Below are 24,472 nucleotides of genomic sequence, written 5' to 3'. Positions count from 1 at the left end.
GAATTTTTCCAACTTAAAACCATTGCTGCGAGTCCTGTCTAGGCTAGATATTTTCAGCACACTATTTACATCCCCTTTATTTATTCCTGTCTTCCATTTATACACCTCAATCATATCCCCCCTAATTCTACGTCTTTCTGCAGATTCAGGGCCCTTAGTCTATCCTCATAGGGAAGGTTTCTGATACATGGGATCAACTTTGTCATCCTCCTTTGTACATTTTCCAGAGAATTTATATCCATCCTGTGCAGCATAATCTAAATGAGGCCTAACCAAGGATGTATAGAGTTGAAGAACAACCTGAGGACTCCTATTATTTATGCTTCTTGATATGAAGCCAAGGATTCTGTTAGCTTTATTGCGAACACTTATGCACTATTGTCTTGGTTTCAGATTACTGCTAACCAGAACTCCTAAATCTTTTTCGCAATCCGTAATATTAAGATCTACATTATTTAGTTTATATGTGGCATGGTTATTGTCCTGTCCAACATTTAGAACTTTGCATTTGTCTATATTAAACTGCATCTGCCACTTCTCCGACCACTGCATCAGTCTATTCAAATCTTCCTGGAGTGCTCGAATGTCCTCGTCAGAATGAATTTGACGGCCTATTTTGGTGTCATCGGCAAACTTGCCGATGTCGCTCTTTATGCCCTCATCTATGTCGTTTATGTAGATTGTGAACAGCAGGGGGCCCAACACTGACCCCTGTGGAACACCGCTCGTAACGCTTCCCCACTCTGATTTCTCCCCATTTATGCAAACTCTCTGCTGCCTATTTGTCAACCATGCCTCTATCCAGGAAAAAATTTCTCCTCCTATTCCATGTGCTTTAATTTTCCTCAATAGTCTCTGATGTGGGACCCTGTCAAAAGCCTTACTGAAGTCCATATACACAATATCATATTCATTACCATGATCTACCTCCTCAAATACATTAGTGAAAAAAGTTAATAAATTCGTAAGGCAGGAACGCCCCTTTGTAAAACCATGCTGAGATTCGTTGATTAATTTATGCTTTTCAAGGTGGCTACAAACTGCCTCGGCAATTATTGATTCCATAAATTTTCCCACTATGGAGGTTAGGCTTATTGGTCTATAGTTCGAAGCTAAGGACCTGTCACCTGTTTTGAAAATAGGTATCACATTTGCCATTTTCCACTTATCTGGCACCATGCCAGTTTGTAGTGATATGTTGAAAAGATTAGCCAAAGGTGTGCTAAGCTCCTCTTTACATTCCTTTAGAACCCTTGCATACAGTTCATCAGGGCCTGGGGATTTGTTAGGTTTTAATTTATCTATTTGCCTAAGGACCATGTCACTTGTGACCCTAATCGTGCACAGTTTATTATCGTCCTGTTCTACATAATTTATCATTACTGGAATATCGCTGGTATCCTCCTGTGTAAAAACTGAGAGGAAGTGTGTTAAAAATTCTACACATTTCCTTATCACTGTCAGTGAGCTGACCCGAGGAACTTTTGAGTGGGCCTATCTTGTCCCTGATCTTACTTCTGTATACCTGAAAGAATCCTTTTGGGTTAGTCTTCGATTCTCTTGCAACTTTAACCTCAATCTCTTTTTGCTTTTCTAATTCCCTTTTTTATTTCTCTCTTTAACTGAATATATCGATTTCTTAATTGCCCCTCTCCTCTTTTGATTTGCCTATATATGCCTCTCTTTTGACCAATCAGATATTTTAATCTATTGTTCATCCATTTAGGATCATTTTTGTTTGATCTGATTTCCCTATTTGGAACATAATTTGACTGAGCAGCTAGAACTATGCCCTGGAAAGCATCATATCGGCAACCATCACCACCTACCTGACCCTTAGTCAGGTCATTCCAGTTCAGCCCACCTAAGTAATTTTTCAGGCCTATGAAATCAGCCAAGCGAAAGTCAGGGACGGAGACTTGATTGCCATTATTAGGGGAATTCCATGATATATTAAAATTGAGTGATTTGTGATCACTTTCCCCAAGCTCATCATTAACCTCAAGATTATTAATTAGTGTTTCCCTACTGGAAAGAACGAAGTCAAGGAGGTTATTTCCCCTAGTTGGCTCTGTCACAAACTGTTTTAAAAAACAATCCTAGATTGCATCAAGAAAGTCACCTGACTCTAAATTTCCTGTCAAATTGCTCCAGTCAATCTGTCTATAGTTGAAATCTCCCATTAGCACAACATTTTCGTATGTAGATGCCTTATGAATTTCGTCCCATAGAAGTTTACTGCACTCCCTATCAAGATTTGGGGCCCTGTAAATCACACCCAAAATTAGTTTTTCTCGGCCCTCGAGAAGCTGTAACCAAACAGATTCAGTGGCTGACGCTTCTAATTTAATATCTTGTCTAACACAACAATTTAAATTGTCTCTGACATACATCGCTACTCCACCACCTTTCCTGTTGACCCTGTCAGTGTGGAATAATTTATAGCCTTGTATGTGACATTCAGAGGACATCTCTCTATCTTTCAGATTGAGCCAGGTCTCTGTTATAGCAATAATATCTATGTTTCCTGCACTTGCAATTAATCTTAGCTCATCTATCCTATTTCTTACACTCCTGCTATTAGTATAGTAAACCTTAAGGGAGCTAGTCCCTTGCTGCCCTCTGCTGTCCCCCTTTGTTTGCTGACCTGATCTATTGTCTTTATTTATAACTTCATGCTGAATGCCTTTTATACATTTACTGTTTCCAACCCTAGTGTTGCAACCTGCTTGTTTCCCACACACACCCATACCTCTATCTTCCATCAGTTTAAAATCATAGGCATTTCACCAATGGCCTTCTCAATCGAGTCTGCAAGTGCTACCACCCCTGCCCCAGAGACATGTACCCCATCCCTTGCATACATATCATGTTTGCCATAAAAGTTGTTCCAGTTGTCAATGAATGGGATTGCAAGTTCCTTGCAGTATCTGTCTAGCCAGCAATTTACACCAATTGCCCTAGACAACCATTCATTTCCTACTCCCCTTCTAGGCAAGATGCTACATATGATTGGGATCCCTCCCTTAGACTTAATGAAATCTATAGCTGACCTGTACTTATCTAGCAGCTCTTCTCTCCTACCCTTCCCAATATCATTTCCACCAGCACTGAGACAGATAATGGGCTTGTTCCCATTACCTGACATTATCCAGCCTGTTGACTATGTCCCCAACACCAGCTCCAGGGAAGCACACTCTATCTCTCATCTTCTTATTCCTATTACAAAAAGCACGGTCAATATATCTTACCTGAGAGTCACCAACCACAAGAATGCGCTTACCTCCATTAGCAGGGGCAGTAGTACCCTTACCTTCACTGGCCACTGAAGTACATTCATCCTGAAGAACAAAGAAGCGATTTCCTACCTTCAGATCTTCACTCTTAACTTTCCTTACTCTGATGCGCCTCCCATTACTGTGAACCACTCGCCACTTGTAGCAGGTGCTGGGCTGCACCTCACTGCTGGTAGCCGTTGCTACCTCCCCAACTACAGCCTCCTCACAGCGAGAGACAGACTGCACCTCACTGCTAGAAGCCTCATTCCCCACAACTCCAGCCACCTCACACTCTCTCCCAGACCCATTGAGGTGGACCTTCAGCCTCCTAATCTCTTCCTGGAGAAGCAAGACCTCCTCCTTCAACTCTCCAACCTCAATTTTTAAAACACTGCAGAAGCAAGCCATGCTTTGTAACCGTCCACGCTAATCCCCAAAGCAGCTCAGTGTCTGTGACCTCACGTGACGACTGACCACTGACCACTCGACGACTGGGTGCTGAAATTTAGGTTGTTGTCGAGGTATAGGCCAGGGAATTTGCCCTCATTATGTCTGGCAATTAGAGTGTTGTCGATCTTAATGTTAAGTTGTGTAACATCTGCTCTGCTATCAAACATAATACTGTATAGGTTTTGTCAGTGTTAAGTGTAAGTTTATTGGCTGTCATCCAAGTCGATATTTTGAGCAGCTCCTCATTAACAATGGTGTTGAGGGTGGCAAGATTAGGGTGGGAGATGACATAAGTCGTGTCGTCAGCAAAGAGAATGGGTTTCAGGTGTTGGGATATGTTTGGAAGATCATTGATGTAAATGAGGAAGAGCAGGGGTCCAAGGACACTTCCCTGCGGAACTCCAGTATCAAGTGGCCGTATTGATGAGGCTGTGTCTTTAATGGTGACATACTGATACCTATTAGAAAGGTAGGATTTGAAATATGCAGGCACAAGGTTTCTTATACCATAGTGGTCAAGTTTGTGGAGTAGGATGCCGTGGTCAACTGTGTCAAACACTTTTCTTAGGTCAATAAAAATTCCTAGCGGATATTCCTTATGTTCCAATGCTGTGTAAAGCAGGTCTAGCATTTTTATAATTGCATCATTAGTGCTTTTATTTTTCATGAATCCAAATTGGATTCATGAATATAGTCTCCTGTGCATGAGTTTCTTGAAGATTTTGAATAGCAATGGTAAGTTTGATATTGGCCTATAGTTGTTTACATCTGTAGGGTCACCACCTTTATGTATTGCTGTCTTGAGTAGTGTTGGGAAAGTGCTAGTTTCTAGTAACTTGTTAAAAAGTAATGTAATAGCATGCGAAAGGACATGGGCCGCTCGCTTGTACAATAATGGTGGGACGCGAGACAGTTTCCCCCGAGTTATTTTTAAGTGACTTTATGATCGGGGTGACTTCCATGGGCTCAGTTGGTACAAGATAGAAGGAATTTGGGAAATTCCCATCTAGGTAGTCCCCGGCACAGGCATTGGTATGTGGGATTTTACTGGCGAGATTAGATCCTACATTTGAGAAGAAGTCGTTTATCTTGTTAGCTGTATCAGTGGGATGCAGTGGTGTTTCATGAGGTTTAGTTAGACCCCCCAGTTGATGTGTATTGGATGTGTGGTGTGATTTGTTTACTCTTGAATATTGGTAAAAATCTAACATTTCCGCTACTTTGAGCTCAATTTGAAGGTCGTTTTCGTAGTGAAACTAATCAAAATCACCATTATTTATGTAATATGTTTTCCAGTCTATCAAATGAGACCATGAAAACGAGAATACAACCACAAATACTATATGAAAATACACCTCAAAGTCGGGCAGCTGCCCATTGGCTCAGAGACCCTTGGCTCATGGGGAATGAGTGCATCTAAGTTCCTTGAGGAGCTAGGCAAAAGACTCATCAGGGTATCTAGGGATCTCACGGCAGCTAGCTTTCTGTTCCAGCGACTCAGCGCTGCTGTTCAGAGGGGTAATGCCTGCTGTATTTTGGGCACACGCCCCAGTTCTGAAGAGCTGGATGATATTTATGCCCTGCCGAGTTTGGCAATGTCAATATCTTATTTATGAACAATTTCTTTTTTTATTTCTACGGTGTTCCTTACTTTACCAAAGGACTGGCACTAGGAGCTTTCTTTGGGGCCATGGTGACTTATTTAGCAGTCACACACAATAAACAAGTGTCAAAAACAATGGATTATTATGAAATGTTTTGTATGACCTCATAGGATATATTCACTCACTGAGAAATAATGCGACACTGCCTGAGAATGCGTGTGGGAGGTGGTTTTGTCTGTGCGCTGGGCACTGAACAGGTTTCGTACCATCGACAAAAACAGAGGAAATTAACAAAAACAAAACCAATATACACCTACCATCCGACTTATGACCTGCTCGACTTACGACCACTCGACTTACAACCATGTTTTTTATGCCAAATTTCTGAGAAATAAACAACTATTTGTGTTGTACACAGTGTTTATCCTAAATCTTACAGTATAAAATACAGTACTAACAACATAAAAAGTAAAGTAAAACATGAAATACCAAAATAAAACAATAAAATAAAGTCATTACAAAAATGTTTTGTTGATATTCAGTAGTAAAGTTCGACTTACGACCGGTTTCTCGGAACCGAATTCGGTCATAAGTCGGATGGTAGGTGTATTGGCAAAAAAAAGTCAGAGAAAATAGAAATTGGAGATGGAGATCGACGAAAAGGGAGGGTCCATTGTATATATTTATTTATATGGGTTATGCCATAGTTAAAGGGTTAAACAGAGACTGCATTATACTGTAATCAAAAAATAATAAGAGCACGGTGCACATACTTCATCCTTATGAGGGTCTCCATTGTCCATTTCAGGTTGAGCGCTAACAATGCGGTAGAAGGTTGGCTCTGGGTACCTCTCAAAGCGACTCCTCACTACCATTCTACCCACGCCAAAATCTTTAAGAAGTCCAACTATCTCCCACAATCTGCAACATTTATATAACATTTATACACTGGAAAATTTGAATCACAGTAGTCTTGTATGAATCATTGATTAGAAGAATTAAAATAAATTGCAATCTGAAATACTGTAGCAAGATTAATAAGTTGAGGAAGCCTAGGGAACAAATGGATTGGATAGTTAAAAATAGGACAGGAGAGTTATTAAATGGAAAGTTAAAGGTATCAGGATGATGGAAGGAATATTCTGAGGAATTGTTTAATGTTGATGAAGATAGGGAAACTGTAATTTCGTGTATAGGGCAAGGAGGAATAACATGTAATAGAAGTGAGGAAGAGCCAGTTGTGATTGTGGGGGATGTGCATGGGGTAGTGGGTAGAATGAAAGGGGGTAAAACAGTTGGGACTGATGGGACAGATAGAAATGTTAAAAGCAGGTGGGGATATAGTTTTGGAGTGGTTAGTGCTTTTATTTAATAAATGTATGGAAGAGGGTAAGGTACCTAGGGACTGGCAGAGAGCATGCATAGTTCCTTTGTATAAAGGCAAAGGGGACAAAAGAGTGTAAAAATTATAGGGGAATAAGTGTGTTGAGTATACCTGGTGAAGTGTATGGTAGAGCTATTACTGAAAGAATTAAGAGTAAGACGGAGAGCAGGATAGCAGATGAACAAGGAGGCTTTAGGAAAGGTAGGGGGTGTGTAGACCAAGTGTTTACAGTGAAACATAGGTGAATAGTATTTAGAAAAGGGTAAAGAGGTTTTTGTGGAATTTATGGATTTGGAAAAGGCATATGATAAGGTGGCAATGTGGCAGATGTATGAAATAGGAGGTAGGTTACTGAAAGCAGTGAAGTGTCTTTACGAGGATAGTGAGGCTCAGGTTAGAGCATGCAGGCGAGAGGAAGATTATTTCCCAGTAAAAGTAGGCCTTATACAGGGATGTGTGATGTCACCATGGTTGTTCGATATATTTATTGATGGAGTTGTAAGAGAAGTGAATGCTCAGTGTTTGCAAGAGGTGTGGGAGTTAAAAGATAACAAATCTAACAAAGTGGTAGTTGTCACATGTGCTCTTTGCTGATGACACTGCTTTTGGGAGATTCTGAAGAGAAGTTGCAGAGGTTGGTTGATGAGTTTGGTAGGGTATGTAAAAGAAAGGAACTAAAAGTGAATGTAGGAAAGAGTAAGGTGATGAGGATAACCAAAAATTTAGGTAACGGAAGATTGGATATCATACTGGAGGGAGAGAGTATGGAGGAGGTGAATGTATTTAGATATTTGGGAGTGGACGTGTCAGCAGATGGGTCGATGAAAGATGAGGCGAATCATAAAATCGATGAGGGGAAAAAGGCGTGGTATAATTTATCTAACCAAAACTATGTTCAAATAAACTTGTAGAACAAATACTAAAATTCTGTATCAAACACTTAGCTTTGTTGCTATCGTAGCCTCTGACGATAGCAGCCTCCAATGATAGACAGTTGTTCTATGACCAATGTGGCTGAAGGGGAAAGGTATGATGAGTACAATTACCCCTAGGGGGTGTTGTGTCAGTGTTTCAATAACTGAATACTGACGAGAATCTATACTCACTTGTGTTGGGTGAAAAAGCCCGCCTATAACCGAGTGTATTGTAAATATAGAGAGAAATGAACCAACTATCTGCTGCACAGCTGACCTAGCTAGTCTCATTAATTACTAGACCTACCTGGGTATTTGTATCAGACCCATATTTGACTTGGATATAGGTGTCTTGATTGAAGCAGACGTGTTCTTTGAAGAATGTCGCACTACACTCCGTCGGGATAGCAACACTCATTGTTACACACTATTCATCAAGTTTTGTTTATTATTCAAAGTCTTATCACTAAAGAAGCTGTTGTCACTTCTCTGTAAGTGTTCTGCTGTCTTTTGAGATTCTTTTATGCACACAAATGTGCGATCACTATAGCCTTTGCTATTACAGTGTGACTCACGAGTTGCCTTGACTGAATCTAAAAGGAATCTACCCCGCAGCGTGCCCCGCTGGCTTGACTTGGCCCCATATACAGGATTCGTTGATACAAGCAGATTTGCCTTCCTTGCCAAACTGCAACAGTTTGCAACACAAATGCCTGATTTCTTGATATATCTAAATCACTGAGAGTTCATTCTGTCCTACATGTGAATAAAGTGTGGTAGAAGTTTCCCTGTACCGTTCCTGTTGCGGTACAGAGATTAATCACTCTAGTTAACTCAAATTGGTTGCAACACTGGTCTCTTGCAAAGAAGTCACATGACTTATGACTGGTACACGCTGGTTAAACATCTGCTTTGATGTGGAAGTAAACAAGATGCTTGCCCCTTCTGCGAGGGCTGGGCCCCTCAGGGCTGAAGGGGGGCCGATATCCCCTTCCTTGGAGAAAATTTCTCCACAAAAGGTGAGTGGTGCACTGAGGAGTCTATGGAAACAAAGAACTTTGTCCATGAAAGCAAAGAGGGGAATGTATGAGAGTATAGTTATACCAATGCTCTTGTGTGTGGGGGATGGGTGGTGAATGTTACAACAAGGAGATGGCTGGAGGTAGTGGAGATGCCATGTCTGAGGGCAATGTGTAGTGTGAATATAATGCAGAGAATCTGTAGTTTGGAGATTAGGAGGTAGTGCAGGATTACCAAAACTATTATCCAGAGGGCTGAGGAGGGGTTATTGAGATGGTTTGGACATATAGACTGGATGGAACGAAATAGAATAACTTTGAGTGTGTATAAATCTGTAGTGGATGGAAGGCAGGGAAGGGGTAGGCCTAGGAAAGGTTGGAGGGAGGGGGGTCAAGGAGGTTTTGTGTGCGAGGGGCTTGGACTTCCAGCAAGTGTGCGTGAGCGTGTTAGATAGGAGCAAATGGAGACAAATGGTTTTCAGGATTTGATGTACTGTTGGAGTGTAAGCAAGGTAACATTTATGAAGGGATTCTGGGAAACCAGCAGGCCAGACTTGATTCCTGGAGATGGGAAGAACAGTACCAGCACTCTGAAGGAGGGAAACAAACACATATGCAGTTTAACCCTTTGACTGTTTCAGGCCCCTCTCTGAAACTGTCATTCTATGTCGCTCAATTTTTTAAAAAAAAAAAAAAATTATTTTTTCTTATGAAATGATAGAGAATCTCTTCCCGGTGGTAATGACACCAAAAGTTCGAAATTTGGTCGAAAACTCATGGAATTATGCTCCCGCGAATTTAGCAGTCTCGGCGACATATGCGTATCGGCGATTTCGCCGACTTTGAGCCCTATTTTCAGCCAATTCCATTGTTCCAGTTGACCAAACTCATAGCTATTTCTTTAGAACTCCATTTTATCTATCAGCTGAGTACAAGAAACCTCCCATTTACTAATTTGGACTACCCAATATGGTGGTCAGAAATTGTCAATTTGGCCAATTTCACGCAAACTAAAAAAGATGCCAATTTCAAAATAGGGTCCAGAATAAACAAGGCAGACATTCGTGGCACTAAAATAACATATGCTCTGTTCATTAGTCACATCTCTAGGCCCCTCTTATATTATTATTGCTTTCTATTTTGATTTTTTATTCATACAAAAAATACCAAATTTACTGTTATGCAGACTACTGCATTATTGTAAAAATGGTATAAATAATATCAGTGCACTAGTGAAAGAATATTAGACTCCCCAGTTGACGTGTATTGGACGTGTGGTGTGATTTATTTACTCCTGAACACTGGTAAAAATCGAACATTTCCACTACTTTGAGCTCAGTTTCAAGGTCGTTTTCATCGTCAAAGTAATGAAAATCATCTCTGTTTCTGTAATATGTTTTCCATTTTATCACCTACGACCATGAAAACGCGAATACAACGATAAATACTATACGAAAATACACCTCAAAGTCGGCGTTTTATTCCAAAAAAACTATCATTTTTTTTTTCTCATTACGCAATGTGTGCTGCAGGATTTTTTTTATGTGGTGCACACTGATCACACAGACCCATTCTCTCACATGTGGGCCTACCAGCTTTCTCCCGCTTGATTTGAAGCCGCTAGAATTACTGAGTATATATACGTCAGAAACATTGGCTCGTAAGACGTATTTATACGTCAAAAACAGTCAAAGGGTTAATGTGATCCTTTATTGACAACGTTTTGCCCACACAGTGGGCTTTTTCAAGTCACAAACAGATCTGTTTGTGACTTGAAAAAGCCCACTGTGTGGGCGAAACATTGTCAATAAAGGATCACATTAAACTGCATATGTGTTTATGTTTCCATTGTGTCGGTATTTTATACCATTTATTTTCACTCTGAAGGAGGGGTGTTGGTGTTGCAGTTTTATAACTGTAGTGTAAGCGCGCCTCTGGCAAGACAGTGATGAAGTGAATGATGATGAAAGTTTTTCTTTTTTGAGCCACCCTGCCTTGGTGGGAAATAGCCAATGTGTTAATAAAAAAAATAACATTGGTATTAATAGTGTTGAGCTACAAGGAAGACACTGAAAGGGTCAAAATACATAGGGTACTTCTAGAACACAAAAAAGCATCAAAAATGCTAATTTAAATGTAAATGTGTATTCTTAACAGTAAATAATAAGGTAATTATATTCAACTAATAATGTGTTATTTAACCCTTTGGCTGTTGCAAGCCCATTTCTGAAACTGTCATTCCATGTCGAAAAATATACGAAAAATAAAAAAATTATTTTTCTTACCAAAATGTTAGGATTATTTTGCAGTGTGTTTTAAGCCTAAAAAAAAATTGTGCTTATTACTTATTGAGATACAGAGGCATAAAGTTGGCAGAAAATGAGCTGTGTATGGCAACAGCGGCGAATGCTGCTCACAGGTAAACTTTTTTTTTACTCCCATTCAAAGGTATCTTGCTTTTTCCACTACAGTGGACCCTCGACTTATGAAGGCCTCATCTAATGATAAAATCGACTTACGAAGCATTTCAGCATAAAAAATTTCCCCCGACCTACAAACAAAAACTCGACTTACATCATTCGTCCGGAATGCGTCCACATGTCCCTCTGGCCTGAGCGCGCCTCAGCTGCCCTGCCATCAGTTAGTGTGCTAGTGTTTACAAGCCAGTGCGGTCGCTTCCATGCATACATTCGGTACATTTTGTATTATTCCAGTGTTTTTAGTGCTTGTAACTGCTAAATAAGCCACCATGGGCCCAAAGAAAGCTTCTAGTACCAACCCTGTGGTAAAAAGGGTGAAAATTACAATCGAAATGAAGAAGATAATAACAAAGTATGAAAGTGGAGTGCATGTCTCCGAGCTGGCCAGGTTGTACAACAAACCCCAATCAACCATTGCTACTATCTTGGCCAACAAAAAGGCCCACTTTAGGAAAATCTTAAAGGAACGCAAGGTACAGAGCTCTATGGGCAGATTTTTGGTGCGACAGAGGTCCAGTGACTCAAGTTGTTTCCAGTGGCATTAAAAAACAAAGAACTGAAGTAACCCCGGAAAAGGGCTTGCTACCTAAAGTCCTTATGGAAGGGAATTCCTCTTCCAAAAAATAATAAACCTCCATCTCCCCTCCTCCCATCCCATCACTACATCTTCAATAAAGTTAAGTGTCATTTATTCTTCATTTAGTACAGTACATGCACAAGACTCAAGAAATCGTAATGACACGATTGCAAACAAACCATACCCCCGGCCGGGATTGAACCCGCGGTCATAGAGTCTCAAAACTCCAGCCCGTCGCGTTAGCCACTAGACCAGCTATCCACAATAAGATTCATCCAACTAGGTATATTTCTACACCATAGGAAGGTTAGCACAGGCACCACTGTGACCACAAATGCAAGTTTTTACAGACGAATCTCCAGCTAGCGTGGCCGTGACGAACTCCAGCTCAAGTCCCTTCACTGCCGTCAACATGACTCAAGAAATCGTAATGACATGATGGCTAGCTGGTCTAGTGGCTAACGCGACGGGCTGGAGTTTTGAGACTCTATGACCACGGGTTTAATCCCGGCCGGGGGTATGGTTTACATGCACAATATATATTATGCATGTATCCTCTTTTTTGTGTTTAGGAAAATGTATATTTCATGGGGTAAAAAAAATTTTTTTTCATATTTTTGGGTGTCTGGAATGGATTAATTGGATTTCCATTATTTCTTATGGGTAAAATTAATTCAACTAATGATAATTTCATCTAACGATGAGCTCTCTGGAACGGATTAATATTGTAAGTCGAGGGTCCACTGTACTTTATTTTTTCAGGTAACTTATGTGGCCTGTGAGACCAAAGTAAGGTGCAATGTACATATATACACTCATTGAATACCCGCTAGGAATTTTTATTGACCTAAGAAAAGCGTTTGACACAGTAGACCACGGCATCCTACTCCACAAACTTGACCATTATGGTATAAGAGGCCATGCGCTTGCATATTTCAAATCCTACCTTACTTATAGGTATCAGTATGTCACCATTAACCCTTTGAGGGTTTTCGTCGTACTAGTACGTCTTACGCGTAGGGGTTTTTGACGTACTAGTACGCATAAATTCTAGCGGCCTCAAATCTAGTGGGAGAAAGCTGGTAGGCCTTCATATGAAAGAATGGGTCTATGTGGTCAGTGTGCACAGTCTAAAAAAAATCCTGCAGCACACAGTGCATAATGAGAAAAAAAAAACTTTGACCATTTTTTTGGAATAAATCAGCGACTTTGCAGTGTATTTTCGTATGGTATTTATTGTTGTATTCTAGTTTTCTTGGTCTCATTTTATAGAATGGAAGACATATTACAGAAATTGAGATGATTTTGGCTGGTTTTACAATGAAAGGTGCCTTGAAATTGAGCTCAAAGTAGCAGAAATGTTCGATTTTTACCAAACTTCAAAAGTAAACAAATCGTGCCAAGCGTGCAATACACGTCAACTGGTGAGTCTAATATTCTTTCACAAGTGCACCAATAATATTTATACCATTTTTTACACTAATGCAGTAGTCTGCATAACAGTAAATCTTATATTTTTTGTGAGAATAAAAATTCAAAATGGAAAGCAAAAGAATATAAGAGGGGCCTTGAGACGTGACTAATGACTAGAGGAAATGTCATTTTAGTGCCAGGAATGTCTTTCTTATTTATTCTGGACCCTATTCGGAAATTGGCATCTTTTGAAATTTGTGTGAAATTGGCAAAATTGCTAAATTCTGACCACTGTACTGGATAGTTGAATTTCATAAATGGGTGGTTTTTTCACCCATTCGATAGAAAAAATGGAGTTCTAGCGAAATATTCATGTTTTTTGTCGACTAGTACAGCGAAATTGGCCAAAAATGGGGCTCAAAGTGGGCAAAATCGCCGATGCGTAAACATCGCCGAGACTGCTAACTTTGCGAGAGCATAATTCCGTAAGTTTTCTATCAAATTTCAAACTTTTGGTGTCTTTATGATCGGGAAAAGATTCTCTATCTTTTCATAAGAGAAAATAATTTTTTTTTTTTTTTAAATTTGGCCGACCCTGAGAACGAGTTTCGGAGAGGGTCTGTCGACCCTCAAAGGGTTAAAGACACAGCCTCATCAACACGGCCACTTGATACTGGAGTTCTGCAGGGAAGTGTCCTTGGTCCCCTGCTCTTCCTCATTTACATTAATCATCTTCCAAATGTATCCCAACACCTGAAACCCATTCTCTTTGCTGACGACACGACTTACGTCATCTCCCACCCTAATCTTGCCACCCTCAACACCATTGTCAATGAGGAGCTGCTCAAAATTCTGACTTGGATGACAGCCAATAAACTTACACTTAACACTGACAAAACCTACTACATTATGTTTGGTAGCAAAGCAGGTGTTGAGCAACTTAACATTAAAATCGACAACACTCTAATTGCCAGACATAATGAGGGCAAATTCCTAGGTCTATACCTCGACAACAACCTAAATTTCAGCACCCATATCCAACACACAACAAAAAAAGTATCCAAAATGGTGGGGATCCTCTCCAAGATACAATATTACGTGCCACAAACTGCCCTTCTCACACTATACCATTCACTCATTTATCCATACCTCACCTATGCTATTTGTGCTTGGGGATCAACTGCAGCAACACATCTAAAGCCAATAACCACCCAACAAAAAGCCGCAGTAAGAATAATCACTAAATCCCATCCCTGGCAACCCCCCCCCCCACTCTTCACAGATCTAAACTTACTCCCTGTTCAGAACATCCACACTTAATACTGTGCAATCTACATCTACAGGACCTTAAATTCCAATATTAACCTTGACCTAAATCACTTTCTTGATAGTTGTGACAGGACCCACAGGCATAACACCAGACACAAACATCTCTGACATTCCCCGTGTCTGACTAAACCTTTACAAAAATTCAATGTGTGTCAAAGGGCCTAAAATCTGGAACACCCTACCTGAAAACTCTAGAACTGCAGACACATTCATCACTTTCAAAACTACAGTTAGAAAACATCTTAACTCCCTGATACACCCTGTCAACTAACTACATGTAAACAACCTGGTGATTCACACTTACACTCACCCATCGACTATAAACACAGAAATACGAATCTCAATCTTAAAATAATGAACCCTAACTAGTCATAAGCTTGCCTATGATACTCCAATATAGACACTATGTATTATGCCAAAACAAAAGCATTCACACTGCTAAACTTACAAACTATAATGTAGTCACTTAGTCTTAATACCATAATCTGTAATAATTTAAAGTTTAGAATTAATCAGTCTGTCCGAAATGCCTAGCCATGCTAGGTGTCCTAGTGGGCCCCTCTGTGATTAGTATTTTAAAACATGTAAACCACACAATATAAAAAATCTGTAAACCCCGCATTGTAATCCTTATAGAGAATACACTTGATTGATTGTATACAACACAATAAGCACACAAACATAATTATCAATACATTGTTTACAAAACACGTTTACACAATACAAAAAATTTTTTATTACTATTGTTCTATAATATATATATACAAATGTACAGTCACTGGACATGTTCTTAGAAGCGCTGCAGCTTGTGGAACTCTTTGAAACATGGTTTCATATACAACGGTGTTTTACACTCCTCACACATAAAACGAGAGTGCCTGCATTTTTGTGGACTTCTTTTTTATGTGCACAGACAATACACCTCATCTGAGCAGTTTTCTTCATAGTAGTAGCAGACAATTGTGTTAGGTAGTTATCCTAGGTAAATGTGTCATCTAGGCTGGAATATTGCTGCACACTAACAGCACCTTTCAAGGCAGGTGAAATTGCATACCTAGAAAATGTACAGAGAACCTTCACGGTGCGCATAACGGAGATAAAACACCTCAATTACTGGGAGCGCTTAAAGTTCCTGAACCTGTATTCCCTGGAACGCAGGCAGGAGAGATACATGATTATATACACCTGGAAAATCCTAGAGGGACTAGTACCGAACTTGCACACGAAAATCACTCACAACGAAAGCAAAAGACTTGGCAGACGATGCAACATCCCCCCAATGAAAAGCAGGGGTGTCACTAGCATGTTAAGAGACCATACAATAAGTGTCAGGGGCCCGAGACTGTTCAACTGCCTCCCAGCATACATAAGGGGGATTACCAATAGACCCCTGGCAGTCTTCAAGCTGGCACTGGACAAGCACCTGAAGTCGGTACCTGACCAGCCGGGCTGTGGCTCGTACATTGGTTTGCGTGCAGCCAGCAGTAACAGCCTGGTTGATCAGGCTCTGATCCACCAGGAGGCCTGGTCACAGACCGGGCCGCGGGGGCGTTGACCCCCGGAACTCTCTCCAGGTAAACTCCAGGTAATTCCTTCCTTCCTACCTCCCCTACCTACCTTCCTTCCTTTCTTCTGGTTTCTATAATATATATACACATATACAGTCACTGGACACTTTCATATAACTTATTATCTTCAGCAAGCTCTTTTTGTGTGTGTGTTTACTTCTAAATGTGCAGCTGTCAAAATGACATCTTGTATCATTACTCACTCCCCCTACCGCCTGTCAAAACAATGGGGTCCAAAGCTGGCTTCCCCTCCATCCTCTTACCTAATTATCTTTCTTTCTCCTTCTTTCTATTTCTCTTTCATTCTCATTCATTCTTCTGGTATCCTGGGCATTGCTTTCAGTCACAAACTCCTCAAAACCATGAAATTGATCTTCATTGACACTTCCATCTATATTAGAGCGATCACTTGGGAAGAGAAGAGTCCCAGATTTACCAGGGAGTCACATATTTCTTACCGCTAGGCATGTTGAAATGGCATTCCCACAATGCACCACTGGCTCCCTGATTTTTTTATATGGCACACAATGACCATGGAGACCCATTCTCTCACATGTGGGCCTACCAGCTTTCTCCTGCTTGATTTGAAGCCGCTAGAATTTTGGCATATTAATACGTCAAACACACTGGTTCATAAGATGTATATATACGACCAAAACAATCAAAGGGTTAACGAAGACAAATTACACTGGCAGACACTTACGAGTGACAGTAAAAGTTATCTTCTCGGGGTCACCCTAACTTGGTGGAAAACAACACAAGTGTTACAAAAAAGTATTGAATGTCCTGATAAGGTATGGGACATCAAAAATTTTGCCAACAACTCTTCATTTAGGCCAATACCAATAATTATACCATCAAAATTAGCTGCTACCCACAGGTACTGATACCCACATTCAATTTCTGAGCAGTACTGATACCATCAAAATTGTCCAGTCCCACTAGCACTGATACTTTGGCATACCCCTACTGATGATGGCATACGAGGTAGTATTAAACAGTGGACTCCCCGAGTTTTGTGATTAATCCGTTCCAGAGAGTCTGCCAAAGGACAAAATTGCCGAATGGCGAAACCATTTTCCCCATAAGAAATAATGGAAATAATATTAATCCGTTCCAGACACCCAAAAATATTAAAATAAAGATTTACATACAGAAAACAATGAGAAATTAAGTACATACATATATAAAATAATAATATTACACTTACCTTTACTGAAGACTTCAGGGTGGATGGAAGACAGGAGGAGGGAAGAGGATGAAGGTGCACTATTTTTTAGAAGGGAAATCCCCTTCAATAAAGACTTCAAGTACCAAGTCCTTATCTGGGGTTACTTCCCTTCTTTGTTTTTTAATGTCACTAGGAACAACTTGAGAGTCACTGGACCCGTCGCACAAAATATCTGTCCAGAGCGCTCTGTTTCTGGTGTTTCTTTAAGATTTGTCTGAAGTGGGATACAACGTTGTCATTGTACATGTTGTCAAAATGGCTTGCAACAGCTTTGTCAGGGTGAAGTTTATCCATAAATGTTTGCACTTCAGTCCACTTTGCACAAATTTCCTAATCTTTGAAGATCAAAGGCACCTTCTTTCATCTCTCTTCCTCCTCCTCCTCTGAAGCAGTTTCCTGAGCTGTGGTCTGTTGCTGTTGCAGATGAAGGTCTTGCAGCTCTTTAGTGGTTAGCTATTCATTGTGGTCCTCCACCAACTCTTCCACATCCTCCAAACTCACATCCAACCTCATGGAGTTCCCCAGTGATGCAATACTTTCCACAACTGGCATAGGCTCCGCAGGGTCAGCCCCAAACCCTTCAAAGTCCCTCTCTTGTACACATTCTGGCCACAATTTTCTCCAAGCAGAGTTCAAAGTCCTGCAAGTCACTCCCTCCCAAGTGTTACCTATAAGGGTTATGCAATGGAGGATATTGAAATGATCTTTCCAGAACTCTCTTAGGGTCAATTCAGTGTCTGAGGTCACTTCAAAGCACTTTTGAAACACTACTTTGGTGCACAGTTTTTTGAAGTTTGAAATGACCTGCTGGTCCATGGGCTGAAGGAGAGGAGTTGTATTAGGGGGCAAGAACTTCACTGTAATGAAATGAAACTCCTCCACCATTTGCTCTTCCAAGTCTATAGGATGAGCAGGAGCATTGTCCACTACCAGGAGGCACTTGAGTTCTAATTTATTTTCCATGAGGTATTTCTTCTCACTGGCGCCAAACATTTCGTTAAACCAATCAGGGAAAATTTCACTTGTGACCCTTGCCTTGCTGTTAGCCTTCCACACCACACACAATTTACTCTTGGCGACACTTTTTCTTGAACACTCTGGGATTTTCAGAGTGACAGACCAGTAAAGGCTTCACTTTGAAATCCCCACTTGCATTACTACAAAATACGAGTTAGCCTGTCTTTTGTGGGCTTGTGTCCTAGGAGTGCCGTTTCCTCCTGTGTGATGTAGGTCCTCTTTGGCATTTTCTTTCAAAACAGGCCTGTTTCATCACAACTGAATACTTGTTGGGGTTTGAATTTTTCAGTGTCTACGTACCCTTTAAACTCCTGTACAAACTTCTCAGCCGCCCTTTTGTCTGAACTGGTAGCCTCACCATGCCTTACCACACTGTGTATGCCATAACGCTTCTTAAATCTCTCAAACCAGCTTTTGCTGGCTTTAAAATCACAAACATCACCACCTGTTGCAGGCAGTTTCTTTGTGCCTTTTCACGTGTTATCAACTGCATAATACTATCTCCTGCTAACTGTTTTTGGGTAATCCACACCAACAATAACCTCTCCACTTCTTCGGGGGTCTGCGATCTCTTTTTTGTCAGCATATCTACCCCTTTTTCAATAACAGCACGCTTTATTTCCTCTCCCTTCACCACGATCGAAGTGATGGTTGAATGGGGTTTGCCATACATCCTGGAAAAGCTCTGTAACACGCATTCCACTCATATTTTTCAATGATTTCTCTCTTGAATTCGATGGTGTTCCTCACTTTCCTTATCAAAGGGCTGGCACTAGCTTTCTTCGGGCCCATGGCGACTTATTAAGCAGTTGCAAGCAAAAAAAAAAAAAAATTATTATGAAATGTATCGTATGAACCCATGGGGTGATGGTCACTTGCTGGTAAACAATGGCATACTGACTGTGAATGGTGCGGGAGACTGGCTTTGCATGCACACTGACAGCAAACATGTACCGGACGGTTGCCGAATCATGAGGCCAATCACAAATCACAAGGCTATATTTTGGCAAAAAAAGTTGCCAAAAGTCAGATTTCATGAAAGTCACGGCTGCCAAATGATGGGGGTTCACTGTATAGTACTAGACAGATGACTTACATCTACAGTGGAACCCCGGTTTTCGCCCTTGATCCCTTCCAGAAAGTCAATCAAAAACCGGAATGGACGAAAACTGAAGTAATATTTCCCATAAGAACTAATGTAAATCCAGACACCCAAAAATATTAACAAAAAATACATTTTATAGAGAATAACTATGGTTTTACATACAGAAGACAATGAAAAATAAATATACAACTAATTTTAGTGGATAAATGAACATTTAAATCACCATTACATACATTTATTGAAGACTTGTTGGTGTATGGAAGAAGGCGAGGAGGGGAGAGGGAGGAGAGGTTATCTCTACCACCATCACTACCACCCTCTACCACAATCACTACTGCCCTCTACCAAAATCACTACCACCCTCTACTACAATCACTAACACCTTCTACCACAATCACTAACACCCTTTACCACAATCACTAACACCCTCTACCACTATCACAACCACTACCACCCTATACCACCATCACTGACAGAGGCAGACCGAGTCACGCATGTGTGAGTGGCTGTGTCCCGGACAGGCAGACGCGTCTGGTATGGATGATTTCCGAGCAGAGGTATGAAACCCATGGTAAAATTTTGCCCCCAAAAAAGTGGCCAAAATCCGAATTGTATGATATCCGCATCAGACGAAATTCAGGGTTCCACTGTATCTACTTGCAACCTTTTAAGTGATCACTGTGTTGATGGGCAAAGTGGGATGTAATGATCTTCCCAACTGTGCCTCTCTGTCGAGAAGGATGCCTGTTAGGTAGCTTCATTTTCTCAGCCAAAATAATCAACCTTAGGTCCTGACACATGGTTAAGGATACCAAAACTACTGTCAAGCTAGTCAAGCTTATATTATAATTACTATCATTGTATGTATCATATTTATGATACATTTTATGTTATTGGCATCTACAAGCAAACCATACTGCCAGTAACATCCTGCAATCTAGTGACGTTGTTACTTGGTGAGGAGAAATAATGTCACGGGAAAAATCCACAGAAAAAGTTAGGTTAGATTTCCACACACTGGATAACTACAAATAAATACGACTTTTTTACCTGGATTCTGTTATTCTCCATAAATATGCTTAACATGACATTATAATGTATTTTTCCATTGTGTCGGTATTTTATACCATTTTTTCCATTATGATGAATAATTGGTCTGCTAGTTTAGTCTTCCATTTAAGAAACCAAAATTTTATTCAGCATTCCCCTTATTTAATGCACGCTTACCTAAAGCTTCAACTTTGTCATGTTCCTGGAGGCCTATGTGAGAGGGAATCCACAAAAGCTGCACTATAAACTCCTTAATTTGTGTTCATGTGCCTAGTTTCATAAACAAGAATGCTACAGTCAAATCTCAGGCTATTTACAGCAGGTAAGATAAGATTTATTTAAATCTTGAACTTGGAGAAGGGTTAGCTGCCCAGAATAACCCAGTCAGCGTATCATCAAGGATTGTCTGTCTTATTTCCACTGTGATGCTTTAATCTTGTCCCCCAGGATGCGACTCACAACAGTCAACTTATACCTAGGTACCTACTTACTGGTAGGTGAACGGGGACAGCAGGTGTAAGGAAACATGTCCAATGTTTCCACCTGTTTACCTGGAGTTTACCTGGAGTGTGTTCCGGGGGTCAACGCCCCCGCGGCCCGGTCTGTGACCAGGCCTCCTGGTGGATCAGAGCCTGATCAACCAGGCTGTTGCTGCTGGCTGCACGCAAACCAACATACGAGCCACAGCCCGGCTGATCAGGAACTGACTTTAGGTGCTTGTCCAGTGCCAGCTTGAAGACTGCCAGGGGTCTGTTGGTAATCCCCCTTATGTGTGCTGGGAGGCAGTTGAACAGTCTCGGGCCCCTGACACTTATTGTATGCTCTCTTAACGTGCTAGTGACACCCCTGCTTTTCATTGGGGGGATGTTGCATCGTCTGCCAAGTCTTTTGCTTTCGTAGCGAGTGATTTTCGTGTGCAAGTTCGGTACTAGTCCCTCTAGGATTTTCCAGGTGTATATAATCATGTATCTCTCCCTCCTGCGTTCCAGGGAATACAGGTTTAGGAACCTCAAGCGCTCCCAGTAATTGAGGTGTTTTATCTCCGTTATGCGCGCCGTGAAAGTTCTCTGTACATTTTCTAGGTCGGCAATTTCACCTGCCTTGAAAGGTGCTGTTAGTGTGCAGCAATATTCCAGCCTAGATAGGACAAGTGACCTGAAGAGTGTCATCATGGGCTTGGCCTCCCTAGTTTTGAAGGTTCTCATTATCCATCCTGTCATTTTTCTAGCAGATGCGATTGATACAATGTTATGGTCCTTGAAGGTGAGATCCTCCGACATGATCACTCCCAGGTCTTTGACGTTGGTGCTGGGGATTGAACCACGGACACTAGGTATGCAAGGCAAAAGCATTGCCAACCGAGCCACGAAACATCTTACCGAGCCACCAAGAATAGGATAGGCGAGATTTGTCAGGAAACAAGATAAATGTTTCCCGAAGTGGGTCTTAGTCATATGATGACCTGCTACTGCAGCATTTGGTCATCTGACCGAGGCTTTCCACTGGCTTACCCCTCCATTCCTATAAAAATTACTGTTATAATTATAACCATGTCATACATATAGAGGTCAGTTTGCACAGGGTCTGAGGACAACAAGGATGTGATTAACACCCGGATAAAAATCACAACAAAATCTTATGTTAGGTAAGACAAGCTAAGATAAAAGGACACACATACAACTAATGTGACATTTTATTGTCATAACTTGCATCTGTATCTTATCCTTTTGACCTAACATTGTGTCGCTAATGCCACCAGTTTTAAAATCTTATGTAGCCAAACTCTCAACACCTATAAAAACTGTTATTTATTTTAATTTGTCTACAAGTCATATTTTTTTTATAGTGAATCCACTGACCTTCTTCCATAGAACGTGTGAGTTCGTCCCACCAGCTTGTAAGGCATTTTTTCCGATGGTTTTACTGAATTTTATTTCCCTTCGAACAGCGGTTTTCAGCACAGTACACTATTATTGTTGTTGTTGTTGTTGTTGTTGTTGTTGTTGTTGTTGTTGTATTTAAGGGGCACCAGAGGGAGAGCCGTAGTAAACTTTTGTCTCTAAAAGCCGTAGTAAATTCGCTTCTAAAAGCCGTAATAAACTCTTATCCCTAAAGGGGGGCCTCGGGCAAAAAAAAATGTAGCTTTTTTGTTTACCGTCCGATTTCCTCCAGTTTTGGTGCACAAGACAAAGTGTTTTCACTCTTCCTTGAAAATATTTATCAAAAATATACCTTAAACGACAACTGAGAAAAGACTGAAAAAGGACTGATTTGCTGAAAATGCCCTTGGGGGGCGAGTTATTCCTATATGGGACGACGTAAGGTTGTTTGGACACTTGGTGCCGAGAGAGCAATGCTTGTACGAATTTTACTCAACGCCTTTTCTCTAAATAACTTATCTTTATTTCACAAAAAAATAAAGTTTGTTAGTTCCTGGAATGTTGCAAAAAATCTGCCCTTTACTCCCACATAACTCCGAAAGTATTTGGAATATTTCCAAAAATAGCTTGTAGAAAAATAGAGAAATCATTATTCTACAATTTCTGTGAATATTATTCCATTTAATTAAGTAATAAAGGCAGAAATAGGTACCTTAGGTGAATAAGTTACTTCCGAGATATTGGCCGGAAGCGCCGGCCGGCCCACCGTCTCAAAAAAAAAAAATCGCGAAAATCGCGTTTATTTGGGTGTATTTCTTAGTAAACTGATGTTCTAGTGCAGTTATCCGCTTCAAAATACCGTTTTCTCTTACTCAGAGACCAAAGAATACGACATAGAGAGCAGTAACTCATTTATATCGAAATATTCCCAATAATCTCTCGCCATATTATGGCCTATTTTTTTTCAGTCTAGAGTATATAACATGTTTGTATGTCATTTAGAGTGTTTATTATATCATATTAGATCAATTCTGATAGATAAATAAGCCGTAGAGTTGATATATAAGCTGATATAAGCGTAATAATGAAGTGATTTCTCCTGGCTCTCTCTGGAGCGGGAACACTGCCGAGCGTTCCCATATGATTCCTGATTGTCTCTAAGTCTACGGATAAGCTCCGCCTTCTGTTTTATGATGCCAAATAGTCAATTATATTAGAAAGAATAATGCAAGAAAAAGCGATAAAAAACAAGGAAAATTTTTCCAAAATATATATGGGCTGTGAGCAGACTCGCTACCAATATCACCGTCACCTTACCTCATATAAATGACAATAATTTCTTGTAGAAACGTCGTAGAACATTCATTCTGTTCCCAACCTTGACAAAATTGACAGCAAGATATTCTGGACACTGTTCGTGAGCAATTTTATAAACATGATTTAGCTTCAGTTGTTTTACTCTGTCTTCAACATTCAGCATATCCAACTGCTGTAATTCATCCTGGCCTACATGTTCTCTTGGTCCCAGCCCCAGGATGAATCTTACGATTTTGTTCTGGGTGATTTGCAGTCTATCTTTCAGTTTTTTTGTCAAGGCAGAGTACCAAGAAGAGCAAGCGTAATCCATATGGCATTGTATAAGGGCTAGACATAGGGTCCTGCGAGCCTCAGTAGGTAGACACTGTGCTTGTCTATACAGGAACTTCAGTTTGGCATTCGCTTTCTTTACTACACTGTTCCCTATCAATTCTCCTGACATGCATGGGTCAAAGGGGATTCCCAGATATTTAACTGATGAAACCAAAGTGATGGACTCCCCATTACACTGAACATTAAAATTATTTACCCTTCTCAGTTTATGTTTCGTTCCAAAGAGAATGGCTTCAGTTTTCCCTAGGTGTAATGATAGTTTGTTGTCTACTAACCATTTGCTACTGGAACTGGAGTCCTGCAGCAAATGGTTAGTAGACAACAAACTATCATTACACCTAGGGAAAACTGAAGCCATTCTCTTTCGAACGAAACATAAACTGAGAAGGGTAAATAATTTTAATGTTCAGTGTATTGGGGAGTCCATCACTTTGGTTTCATCAGTTAAATATCTGGGAATCCCCTTTGACCCATGCATGTCAGGAGAATTGATAGGGAACAGTGAAGTAAAGAAAGCGAATGC

The 24,472-nt window shown here is 40.6% G+C and overlaps 1 protein-coding gene across 4 annotated transcripts in view; it reads right to left on the bottom strand.

The window, feature by feature from the left end:
• mRpS34 (mitochondrial ribosomal protein S34) overlaps positions 1-24,472 on the bottom strand; it is a 56,890-nt gene that overhangs the window by 10,683 nt on the left and 21,735 nt on the right. For 3 of the 4 annotated variants that reach the window (XM_070097622.1, XM_070097621.1, XM_070097620.1), the window contains one exon: positions 6,106-6,253. In XM_070097622.1, coding sequence (XP_069953723.1) covers positions 6,106-6,207 — 102 coding nt within the window. In that variant the 5' untranslated portion in view covers positions 6,208-6,253. Of the gene's footprint in view, positions 1-6,105; positions 6,254-22,278; positions 22,708-24,472 lie in introns of those variants that run through there. The other variant, XM_070097619.1, reaches the window with a different exon arrangement.

Source organism: Cherax quadricarinatus, chromosome 58, assembly GCF_038502225.1.
Source record: "Cherax quadricarinatus isolate ZL_2023a chromosome 58, ASM3850222v1, whole genome shotgun sequence".
Classification (NCBI taxonomy): domain Eukaryota; kingdom Metazoa; phylum Arthropoda; class Malacostraca; order Decapoda; family Parastacidae; genus Cherax; species Cherax quadricarinatus.
The sequence above is the reverse complement of the archived record's forward strand: the minus strand, read 5'-3'. Positions and strand labels throughout refer to the sequence as shown.